The 12,619-nt window shown below is 46.6% G+C and overlaps 1 protein-coding gene across 1 annotated transcript in view; it reads left to right on the plus strand.

Annotated features, from left to right (window-relative positions):
- Positions 1-243: 243 nt before the first annotated feature.
- Positions 244-12,619, plus strand: part of LOC137521030 (putative ferric-chelate reductase 1) — a 153,532-nt gene continuing 141,156 nt past the window's right edge. The window contains exons 1-2 of the mRNA XM_068239751.1: positions 244-387; positions 5,874-6,001. Coding sequence (XP_068095852.1) covers positions 5,909-6,001 — 93 coding nt within the window. The 5' untranslated portion in view covers positions 244-387; positions 5,874-5,908. The remainder of the gene's footprint in view (positions 388-5,873; positions 6,002-12,619) is intronic.

Below are 12,619 nucleotides of genomic sequence, written 5' to 3' on the forward strand. Positions count from 1 at the left end.
CCAGCACACTGCGGAACCCACAATAGGGTTAATGATGTCGGCGCGCGCAGCCAGGAATGGAACACACAGGCCAGTCTTGCAGTAAAAATATTTATTTAGAACGCTACCAATGGCCAGCATGCGCAGTACATCTGCCTTTGACCGCCGCAGGGAAAAGCAATTGAGCGCTGCACGTGAGTGCAGGGAGTTTAGTGAGTGAGGCGAAGAACGATAGATTGGTGCGGCCTGGCCGTACAGTCAGCTAGAATTGCAGAGTACAGCAGTGTGGAAGTAGAGAGAGGATGGAAGGAGAGGTGTGACAGTCTGCAAGTGGATCTGCTGGCATTGGCACTGCAGGGAGGACACCCCTCAGCACCTCACTGCATGGGAGAACCTGCTGCTGTACTGGTGAGCATGGGGGGCATTGTGTGCAGAAAGCCCATACACGCCCAGGTGATGACAGGGTGCTGCTCTCAACTGGGCAGAGATGGGGGCAAGACGTCAGCCAGTCATTCCTGACACTACATTGCTGGGTCATGTGCCTGGATATGCCCCTCCAGGCTTGGCCAGTGTACAGATGGACATACAGAGCAGGGGGGCAGTTTCTGAACTCCTCCACAGGTCCCAACAGTGTCTGCAAGTCATCAGCAGCTCTTCCTTTGTTTGTGATTGTTTGGTACTAGCAGCTCCCTTGCAGGATTAGTTAGATGCACTATCTGTCTCAGGGAGGACAGTAAGGATATATGCTCCTATTCCCTAGGTAGGTTTTGACGTGCCCGAACGTGTGCATGTTTGTGCTATGCATGTTACAGGGCCAGAGTTAGGACACAAACGACACTGGGCTACCTCTACGCCAGGGGTCTCAAACTCGCGGCCCGCGGGCCATTTGCGGCCCTCGATACAATGTTTTGTGGCCCTCGCCAGCAAAAGCTTCCTTATAGTTTTCTTCAGTGCTCCCAAGTAATCCGCCGCATCCCCACCGCTAAACGAGGGCTGCAGAGCCCCCAAATCGCCCGGGGGCAATCCGCCGGCATTTTCTGGAAGGGGCAGAGCTTTCAGCTTCAGCTCTGCCCCTCCTGACGTCAATCGCCGCACAGATCGCTGCCTCTCCCCGCCCCTCTCTGTGAAGGAAGAGTGAGAGGAGCGGGCAGAGGCGGCGATGCGCCGCGATTGTGAAATTCCTTATGCTGCCCCGCCTTATCCTGACTTTGCCTCCTGCGGCCCCCATGTAAATTGAGTTTGAGACCCCTGCTCTACGCGGTGTATGTGACTACGCAAAACACTTTATTCTTGTAACGAAGATCCCAGCTTTTAACTTAGCTGTAGGGACAGCATTGATTGCTGCATGATTTTTGTAAATGGATTTGCACGAGTGTGCAGAAGTTCATTTTGATGTTTTGCTGGTTCCAGACCCGACACCACTCCTTGTAGATTGCATGCTCTTTTTCTACAGATGTTGTGCCAGATCAGATCAGGTTTCTCAACATCAGTGTAGCTAATACGCTATAATTAAATAATTAGTTTGTAAAGTATTACTTGTCGATAACATCATCTCAGTACACCTTTGCAAATGTAAATTTGTTGGAGGCTATAGATTCCCAGATGATTTGATGAAAGTGAGATTAGGGGCAGAGCTTGTATTAGGATGTTTCATACCAAGTAGGGATTCAGCACAGGCACTGCTTCATATTTTTCCCTACATAAGATGAGTGTTTACTATCCTGGGATATATGGGATTTAAAGAGACTCTGAAGCGAGAATAAATCTCGCTTCAGAGCTCATAAATAGCAGGGGCACGTGTGCCCCTGCTAAAACGCCGCTATCCCGCGGCTAAACGGGGGTCCCTTCACCCCCAACCCACCCCCCGCAAAAGTGTGTCGTAAAAAGGTCGCAGAATTTCCCTTCCTGGAGGCAGGGCTAACGGCTGCAGCCCTGCCTCCAGTCGCGTCTGTCAGCGGCGCATCGCCGCCTCTCCCCCGCCCCTCTCAGTGAAGGAAGACTGAGAGGGGCGGGGGAGAGGCGGAGATACGCGCTGACAGACGCGCGTGGGGCAGGGCTGCGGCGGTTAGCCCTGCCCCAACCAGGAAGCGCTCCCCGGGTGTATCGAGGGGGATTTGGGGGTGAAGGGACCCCCGTTAAGCCGCGCTATAGCGGCGTTTTAGCAGGGGCACACGTGCCCCTGCTATTTATGAGGTCTGAAGCGAGATTTATTCTCGCTTCAGACTCTCTTTGACTTTACTGTAAATCTTGCAGTTGTTTTGGGGGAGGTTGGTGGTGCGGAATTTGATTGTAGAGATGTGAGGAAGGCACAGATGAAGCAGAAATAAACTAAAGGGAACCTGAGGTGGGAGCTACAGTGCTGCCCTTAATTATTCATACCCCTGGCAAATTTTGACTTAAAGTTACTTTTATTCAACCAGCAAGTAATTTTTTGATCAGAAATGACATAGATGTCTCCCAAAACTTAATAAGACAATGTACAAGAGGCATTATTGTGGGAAAGAAAACATTTCTCACCTTTTATTTACATTTGAGCAAAACATGTTGGGATCACTTTAAAGAAGGTAACAGATTTGCATTGCTTTCCATATTTACCTTTTCAGTTTACATATACCATTTGCCCCTGAAAACCACATACACAGGGCAGCAACAGGAGGTATTCCTACCTAGCTATGATGCAAAATGAAGGGGTGATTATTCTCATTGCTCTTGCGGGGTTTCTGTTACCTCAAATTTTGCTTGCCTACTTAAAGTGATCCTAAAGTCAACCAAAAAAAAAACAGTTTTACTCACCTGGGGCTTCCAATAGCCCCCTGCAGCTGTCCGGTGCCCTCGCCGTGTCCCTCCAATCCTCCTGTCCCCGCCGGCAGCCACTTCCGGTTTCGCTGTCAGGACCCGACAGGCTATAGCAAGCATATAGCAGCATAGAGGGCCATATTGTGGCTGGGAACGCGAAGAATTACTCGCGTTCCCAGCCTGTCGGCTCCTGACGGCGAAACCGGAAGTGGCTGCCGGCGGGGACAGGAAGATCGGAGGGACCGGACAGCTGCAGGGTCTATTGTAAGCCCCAGGTGAGTAAAACTCATTTTTTTTGGTTGACTTAAAGAGGAACTGTAACGACTAAACGTCCCCTGGGGGGTACTCACCTCGGGTGGGGGAAGCCTCCGGATCCTAATGAGGCTTCCCACGCTGTCCTCCATCCCTCAGGGGTCTCTCTGCAGCCCTCCGTGCAGCGGTGACGTCAATATTTACCTTCCCGGCTCCTGCGCAGGCGCTCTGACGGCTGTCGGCTCCGAAGTAGGCAGAAATACCCGATCGCCGTCGGGTCTGCTCTACTGCGCAGGCGCAAGTTTCCGGCGCCTGCGCAGTAGAGCGGACTCGACGGAGATCGGGTATTTCCGTCTATTTCCGTGCCGAAAGCAGCCACAGCGCCCCCGCTGGAGCCAGCAAAGGTAAATATTGAAGCTACAGTCGGGTCTGTCGCCGGCTGTTCGGAGGGCTGCAGCGAGACCCCCTTGGGACAGAGGACGGCGTGGGAAGCCTCATTAGGATCCGGAGGCTTCCCCCACCCGAGGTGAGTACCCCCCAGGGGAGGTTTTTGATGTTACAGAGTCTCTTTAAGGTTCATTTTAAAGGCTAGAGTGGCTAAATGAAGTAATATGGGGCCCTAAGGGCTCATTCACATTGCATTCCGCTCGCGTTAGCTTTCATGTTGAGATTTTTTGTAGCGATTTTTTTTTCGATTCCCGGCGCTTGGGTTGGCGTTCCGTTCTTGTGAAAAGCGTTTTTCTAAGTGCTTTTCCCAAGGGTTTTTTTTTATTCACTCCCTGACGCAAGTCAGGAAGTGAACTCTTTGACTCGGAAAATAATAAATACAATGTATTTATTCTTTGAAACGCGAACTCAATCGCTGCACAAAGTGATTTTGTGAGCGTTTTGCGTTTTTCCTATACCTTCCATTATAGCAAAATCGCCCCAAAAATGGTACAGGCACCGCTTTGCTGGACGCACAGCGCACGACCCGCACTGATATAAACCTTCTCATAGACATTCATTGCGCAAGCGTTTTGGGGGCGATTTTAAAAATCACCTGCGCTTGAAAAAAGGCCAAAAACGCCCTAGATGTGAACGAGCGCTAATTGAGGTACAAGCTTATGCTTCCTCTGAACATTTTTGGTAAGAAGTAATATGAGAGGTCGGCATCCGAGGTGGTTCCTTGACTTCCAGCAGACCCTAGACAACCATCCAGATTGCCTTGTGTATAATCTGGTACTAGCTATACTAAATTGGCCTTGTGCTCAAATGTTATATTTTAGTGTTTCCCCTTATATATTTATAAGATTGCATGCGTATTTGCTTATTTGTGAAACTATAAGGCAAGGTTCGCACGACGCAGGGCGTCTTGGCGCGTGCCGGGTAGCGCCTGCATTGGGCACCACTATATTTACAGTGCTACAGTTCGCGGCCCACGCAGTGGTTATTCAGGGTTCTGGCAACTGCTGTCATTTGGCTCACCCTGTGCCAAAGTGCCCGGGCGCCAAACTGGCAAGGATCAAGGTTTGCAGTGGGTGTTGTGTTGCGTTTTCCATAAAAGCAAGAGCTCAGCAGAATGGAAAAGTCACGCGACATGTCATCTGTGCATTGCATCGCATAGAGTGAAGCATACAGTCACTGAAAAGTATGCTTCACTGTCACCGTTAAACGCATGTGTTTTTTTCATTACACGTTGGGATGCTACACGCTGTTAAAAAACACAGCACCGGCCACACTGAACGTTTCTTTGTTTTTTCATTGCAGTGCGGAAAACTGCATTGCAATATGGCCTTCACTTTACACCAAAACGCCCCACTGTGAACATATTGCACATACCGCTAGCACACTTGCTGCTAATGTTATCCTATGGTATTGCTACTATCTATTCCACACTAGCAGCAGCTTGGTGCTTCATCCTCTTGTGTTGTATTTGCTACACACTCAGAGGCGTATCTAGAGGGGTGCAGGCATGGCTTGTGCCATGGGCGCCACAGTACCGTGGGGTGCCATGCCTCATATAAGACTATCTGGGGAACATGGGTACTTAATCTGCCCTCTTTTCTCACTTGGCTTAGTGTTAGAAAAGAGGGCAGAGAGGGAATAAGTAGAAATACTTCCCAAAAAGTAACTTCAGCAATCTCCCGAGCCAAAAAACACAGGCAACCATAACATCTACGCGAGAAAGAACATCTGTTTTTAGAGGGGAAGGGGGCTCTGACTGGCAAGGGGGGGGGGGCACTATATAAGTGTTTGCCATAGGCTCTAGATTACTCAGATATGCCCCTGTACACATTGCTACTTTCTTAATGCTTTAAGATTGTGCTGAGCCACTATCTTGTAATTTTGTGCTTTCAGAAACTACGACACATAGAGAGTGTTTGATGAACTTCCAAGCTTGTACCATGTTTTCTTGTCTGAGCTTTGCAGATCATTAAAGTTATTTGGTATTGGAAGGGTTAAACTAAGGTGCATTCTGCGAGTATATCTTGGCCAGCACTGGGAGCAAGCATTTTATTGGTTGTCAGCCAAAGGCTCTCCCAGCGGTAATGTGTATCTGCTGCCATAGATTGGCATGTGAGGTTGCTGCAGACTTGTGATGTCCCGGGTGCAGAGAGATGGCCTGGCTGAGTGTCCTGGGAGGGACTCCTCCTGAGTCACACTATCAGCCTGAAGGTCAGCACATTCTTTGTCCTGAATCTGGAAAGTGTCAGGTCTGTCCACATTCTCCCAGCAGCTGCACCATTTTTGGAATAATATGTGACTGCCGCAGCCTCAGATCTGTTTATAAAATGGGATTGGCATTGGGAAGTTGTAGTGCAGAAATTGAAAATATGACTTTTTAATTTTTTTCCCCCCTACAGAAATCATGGACTCGTGCTTGGCAGATCACAGCTGAATGCTGCTACTGACTCTGATGTGCAGCATGAAGACAGCCACAAGGCGGGCCCATCCACCCCAGTGTCCCCCAGAGATTTTGCAGCTGTGCCAGGTATGCCTAAAACCAACCTGTTGCTGCTTGTGTCTGCCCACCACTGCTGCTACTGTAAAAATGCACAGGAGCACCTGAAATCCACTTGGCAATTGTTGGCGAAATGACTTGAGCCATGTACACACTATTATTTATTGGATTTATATAGCGCCAACATATTATTATGCTGCGCGGTGACCGACAACACAATACAGGTAATAAGCAGTACGACACACAATGCCAGATCATACACTTGGCAAAGACAGTTAGGGCAGTGGTGAGGTAGGCCTTCTTGAATAGGTGAGTTTTGAGGCCTTGTTTGAAGGTGCTGAAAGCATACCTGAGTTTATGGATAAGAAAGATTTTATACTTACCCTGGGCTTCCTCCAGCCCCACGAACACCACTGCGTCCCTTGCCGCCCTCCCGGGAAGCTCCATTAAGACCCAATCAGCCCTGTTAATCTGGCTCGGCTGCGCCAATCGGGTTCTTCTGCGCATGCGTGGCCAAGCCAGTTACCGTGGCTGATTATGGCCAAACGGATGCACTCGGGAGGACGCAGAGGGATGCAGCGGTGCTCATGGGGCTGGAGGAAGCCTGGGCAAATATAAAATCTTTCTTATCCATGATCTCAGGTACACTTGAAGTAAGGGGAAACCTGATGGACAGGTGGAGAAAGTTCCAAAGAATGGGGGCAGCTCTAGTAAAGTCCCATAGTCGCACATGGGGGTGCAAAATGCATTGGTATGGTTAGGAAGAGGTCATTGGATTAGGGAAGTGGGCAGCCAGGTTTGTATCTGCTGACCAGGTCAGAGATGTAGGCCAAGCAAGACTTGTGTATAGATGTATAGGCCAGGCACAGGATCTTGAAACTTATTCTGAAGCGGATCAGCAGACAGGGGAAGGATTTGCATAGGGGAGTCGTGGAGATGCCGATGTGGAAGGAGTAGATGGCTACTGCATTTATGATGGAATGTAGGGGAGGGGATGCGCTTCAGAGGGAAGCTTGACTGGAGGGTGCAGAGACTGTCACCTGCAGGGTTCGGGACTTGATCCTTCGGGCAACATTTTGGTGCCGAGTTCTGCACAGAATAATGTTGCAGCACTTTGTACCTATGGTAGTTTGAATACCAACGTTATCTGCATGGAGTTTGTATGTTCCCTCTGTGTTTAGTGTGGGTTTCACCCCGGGCACATACAAGACATTGTATGTCTGGTGGGGGACTGGACGTCTGGGTTAGTAATACAGCAGGCATAAGATTTCCCCATACATGGTCTTTTCAATAAATCATTTACTGCGCATACTTCTTTATCCCTGTAAAATCATAAAATGCACATAGTGCCCAGTACTGCTAAAAACACTTAATAGCCAGCACCCTGTGCTGCACACCTGGGGGTAGTGCCACCAACTTATAGGGGAAGTTTTTATGACAGGTCCCGCCTTCGTGCATACACTCACCGAAAGAGCGTCTTGCTCTATTGCATATCAGAAATCCACGCTCCTTTGCCAGCCGAGGGGAAGTCGTAGACAAGATGTCAAGCATAGATTCTTTAATAAAAGCAACTTGCAGGCCAACAGATACAGGTTAAGGCTCCACTGCGGACAAACAGAGCCACTCGCCTTCTCCGTGTATTCCTGCTTCCGGGTGACGTCACTGCGCTCCTCCGACTCCGCCCTACGCGTTTCGTCACACTCCGTGACTCATTCAGGGGCCCTGACGAAGGCGTGGTCAACGCCGAAGCGCGTCGTGACGTCAGACGGCAACAGCGTAGCGAGGCCCCGCCCACCAGACCCTGCTCCGCATCGCAACATCGCGCTTCTCGCTCTGGCCAAGCGAGAGAGCCAGGAGGGGAACGGACAGCAGGCTTTGATACACGCTTGACTCTACTTTACACATTGTAAGTGTAATTTTAATGCGCTTGAATTTTTATTAAAACGTTAATGCACCAGTGAGGCGCTCCTGTTCCTTCTCTCCAGGCAGATATACAAACTTCGATTTTGTGGGCTTGTGGAGTCATTAAAAGATTTTCAGGGTTTATAAGTGTGTGTGTCATTGTGTGTGAGCCTTCATGTTATTACATCCCCATCGTCCTCTCCACACAGCTGACAATCACATCACATTATTGATGGGCGTTCCTGCAGTGGCTTCTGGGATATGGGCAGTAAGAAGCAGAGATATCCACCAGCAGATCTCTCTTTTCACAGCTGGGAATAGTGCCATACATCATACACTGGCGTTTTAAAGGAAAACTGAAATGAGAAGACTATGGAGGCTTCCATATTTATTGCCTTTTAAACAATACTAGTTGCCTGGCATCCTGCTGATCTGTTTTGGCTGCAGTAATCTCTGAATAACACCAGGAATAAGCATGCAGCTAATCTTCTCAGATCTAACAATAATGTCAAAAACACCTGATCTGCTGCATGCTTGTTCAGGGCCTATGGCTAAAAATATTAGAAGCAGACGATTAGCAGGACAGCCAGGTAACTGGTATTGCTTAAAAGGAAATAGATACCTATAACAGCCTTCATGTCCCCTCCCTAACTCTTCTCAGCAGTATACAAGATTAATATATCTCCGTAGTAGCTGTAGCAATTATTGCAATCAATCTGTTGGTACCGTTGATGTGTGTCATGGAGTGATTTCAAATGGTTAACATTTGTTTTCGTAGGTCATATAGTCCATGTATTCCTATATCAGCAACATCTTTAGGCCTGGAACCCACTACAAATCGCAAAGCGCTATCGCAATCTCTAGCGTTTTTCATGAGCATTTTGTACGTGATCCCATGAGCGTTTTCCAGTGATTTTGGTAGCGATTTTTAAAAAGTGTAAGCTTTTTACCAGCGATTGTGATAGCGATTTGCGATTTTATTTCTGATTGGTCCTTTTCAAATTATTATACATTTTTTACAGTTTGCAGCATTTGTAGCGATTTTCATATCGATTAGCCAGCGCTTATATACTTTATATTGAAGCACAAACGCTCCCAAATTGCTGCATGGCCTGCGATTGCGATTTTTGCTAATCTCAATCGCTACTGTGGAATTTGTTACATTTATTTACATTGGCAGAGTGTTAAGGGAAAACGCTAGCGATTTAAAGCGCTCCCTAAATGCTCAAAAAAGCACTCTAGTGGGTTCCAGGCCTCTGGTTACTTTCAGGTTGTGTCTTTTTTTTTTTTTTTTTTTGTTACTGTTATTGCAAGAAATAAAAGAGGAACTGTGGTGAAAATTACAAATAAAATAGCTTCTTTTTTCTTTTTTTTAATACAATGTTCGTTTATATATTATACAGGCAGTATTTGCTAATTGTAAAATGATTCCTCGCCCTGATTTACATTCTGAAATGTATCAAAGGCGATGACATCTTTTCTGCTGTCAGGTGCAGAATGTTTGGCTACTGAGAGTTCCAAAGCCTTTACAAAATATACCTGGGTTCCCAGAATGCTCTGGGAGGAGGATTCCGCACAGTTAAGCTATGTACACACATGCGACAACGATCGTTTGTTGTGAACGACGAACGATCTTTTAATTGAGGAAAGAACGATCTAAGTAAAGTTAGCTTTTAAAAGTATGTAACGATCTGATCGTTAGAACGAACGTTACATCAAGTAAAGCAACTATTGCGCTTGCGCATCAAAATGAAAAGTTCCATGGAGAAATAGCGAAATGCGCATGTCAAGCCTAGTACGAACGACCGTTTCCAACGATTAACTGCTTTTGCAAACAATCGTCGTTGGTAAAAATCCGCCAAGCTAGATCGTTCGTTTTTAACAAACAGCAATGTGCAGCTGCTGGTTCTACAGTCAGGTCTTGTGGGTTGGTAGGAGATTCTCTATGCTATGAAACTCAGCATTTCCACTTTGTTCTTAAAGATTATTTACAGCGTAAAAACTACTACCACACACAAATAAAATAAAATAAAATAAAAATGTAGCAGAACAGCATTCAGACAGCTAAACACAGCACTTTGTTCTTCAGTGGAAAGTACCTTGCTTTAGGGGAAAGCTTCTTTCTTGAATTGATAGCTTCTGGCAGAATCTGAAGAGGTGATACCATTATCTTTTGTTTACATTCCTTTGTCAGATACATTTAGTAAACATTAGCAAATTGCTGAAGCTGAGCTGCACTGAGCTGAGAAGTGATATAAATACAGCAGCTATGCAATAAAATGCAATGGCCGCTTTCAAAGCAGATAAACTGTACTTTGGGAATTTGTAAACAGACAATATTACTGCACATTTGCACAAAAGCAAATATGATAACTATATGGGTAATAAAAAGTAATTTTTTATGGAATGTTATATCAGAGTTTTATCCCACTTTAAAGGTCTAGCTCTCTTCCTCTCCCAATAGCATTTTAAAAATTAGAGTTGAGGTTTGAAAGATTTGTAAGTAATTGTATTGTGATGCTAGCAGCAGCAGCAGCAGTAGTCATGTGACCATCGCTGACCATCGTATCCGGCAATAGGCAGGCTCTACTTAGCAAGATCAAAGGAGACTACAACTGAATCCTCTGCCTTCTGTTAAAGGGACACTATACCGGAAAAATGGACACCTTGTCCACGCCCCCATGTCTTGGTTGGAGTGGTGTGTGTCAAATCAGCATTCCTTTCCTCCAGTCAAAGGGCTGGTGTACACCAAGAGCGGTTCTGAGCGTTTTTAAAAAACGCTTGCAGGTTGAAAACCGCATGCCTAATGTATTGCAATGGAATGGCGCACACCAGAGCGGTTCTTTTTTCCCTCAAACGCAATCTTGGGCCCTGCAGCATTTTTGCGGATTTCTGAGGAGTTTCTGCCTCAAAGTAAAGTATAGGCAGGGCCGGGCCGAGGCAGAGGCTGGAGAGGCTCCAGCCTCAGGGCGCAGTGTAGGAGGGGGTGCAAAATTCATTCAGCTGTCATTCCCAATTTTGTTTGAAGCAGAAAGAAATAAGAAAAGGGGATACATGACAGTGACTGCAAGCCAGATAACTAGAGATTAAGGTGTTGGGGAGGTTGGGGGCCCTGGGGAGCCTCTTAGTCTAATAGCAATCAGTGTGGGAGGGATGGAGGGGCGCACTTTGGTTTCTCAGCCTTGGGTGCTGGAGGACCTTGTCCCGGCTCTGAGTATAGGAAAGTGGTGATCAAAGTGATCAGAGCGGTTTTGCAAGCATTTTTGTTACAGAAACTGTTCAGTTACACCAAAAAACTCCCAAAACTCTAGACATGTTTCTAAATCGCTCCAAACATGCCTAGAATTGCTCTGAAAAACCGCTAGCGTTTGTGGATATGCTAGCGGTTTTTGGTGTGCACTGGTGCAAAGCCAGTAACTTTCTCCCGGACACTGCGAGTGTATGTGCCGGTCACATAACTGCAGCTGATTGCATCTAAATACATGAATTTTACATTTTTCCCCCCTCTTTTTGATCTACTTTATGACTGTTGAGTGAGAACTTTAATAGTAGTTTTGCCTGGACCGTTTCTTTAATGAGAGTCCAGAAAGTCCTGGGTATTCCTCTTTCTTATGTTCTCTATTTAACACTATTTTCCAGTAAAAAGACAGCGCTATCCCAGACTTAGAAGCTCAGGCTCTGTGCATACTCTTTGTGAACTGCTAGAGGGGTAATTTGGTCTCTTACCAAATAACTACATTGATTGCTGCTTCTATGCCCAGGGGTTCACATTCCCCCGCTAGATATCCTCAGCCTTAATGTATATACTGTACATATATCTCATAAGCCACAATGTTTTGTCAACCTTCTAAGTTTAATATAAAGCCCATGTATAGGCATAGACCTAAATATGCAGTCTACGGGGTCATATGTTACCATTTTGTGTGAAACAAGGCTACTGCATGGAAGTCCTGGGGTTTTGATTTTGATTGTTTTTTTTTTTAAATGATCACGACTCAAAACCTGTATTAAAGTGGACCTAAACTCTTGCACAAGACAGGAGGAAAACAGAGAGAAATGCCTTCTGTATGTTCTTAGAGAGTTTAGCCTGTAATCCCCCCCCCCTCATTTGTGACTAATCACAAGAGTAATTTGATCTCCCAGCTGTGTCATCTCAGGAATCTGTGCAGTCCTCCGCACAACAGCTAATTTGTAAACACTGGATGTTAACCCTATGCCTGCTCCATGAAAGCAGGAAGTAGACACTGCATATTTATTGCAGGATTTCTATCAGCTGTAACAAAGAAATGTTTTTTTCTTTAAAGGTTATTATGCTGCTGCTTATCTTTTAGAGCAGAGAGGAAGTTCTGAATTGAGGTCCGCTAAGGAAGTCCTCTTCTGGTTGTGACTGCTGCTCAGATTGCATCATCCCACTTTTCAGGGATGAAGGCGCAGACTGGATTTCATGGGTAAATTACATCCTAGTGTAATAAATATATGAGGTACAGGAAGTGGCCAATGCCTGGGCTCCTGATCAGGCTCATATGTGCTTATCAAGAGCTTTTACAGGAAACTATTTCTGGCACTGGGTACCTGCACAGAACTAGAAAAACAGGTGTGTGGAGTGGGGCTTTGAGAAGAGAGATTTATGGTCCATACTCACGGGCAACTTTTCTGGGCTGTCACTAGCGACAGTTCGGTAACAGTTCGTCGCCACGTCCCTCCGCGTACACACGCGGAAGAGGGACCCGCGGTGCGACAGAAGCT

Source organism: Hyperolius riggenbachi, chromosome 6 (assembly GCF_040937935.1).
Source record: "Hyperolius riggenbachi isolate aHypRig1 chromosome 6, aHypRig1.pri, whole genome shotgun sequence".
Classification (NCBI taxonomy): domain Eukaryota; kingdom Metazoa; phylum Chordata; class Amphibia; order Anura; family Hyperoliidae; genus Hyperolius; species Hyperolius riggenbachi.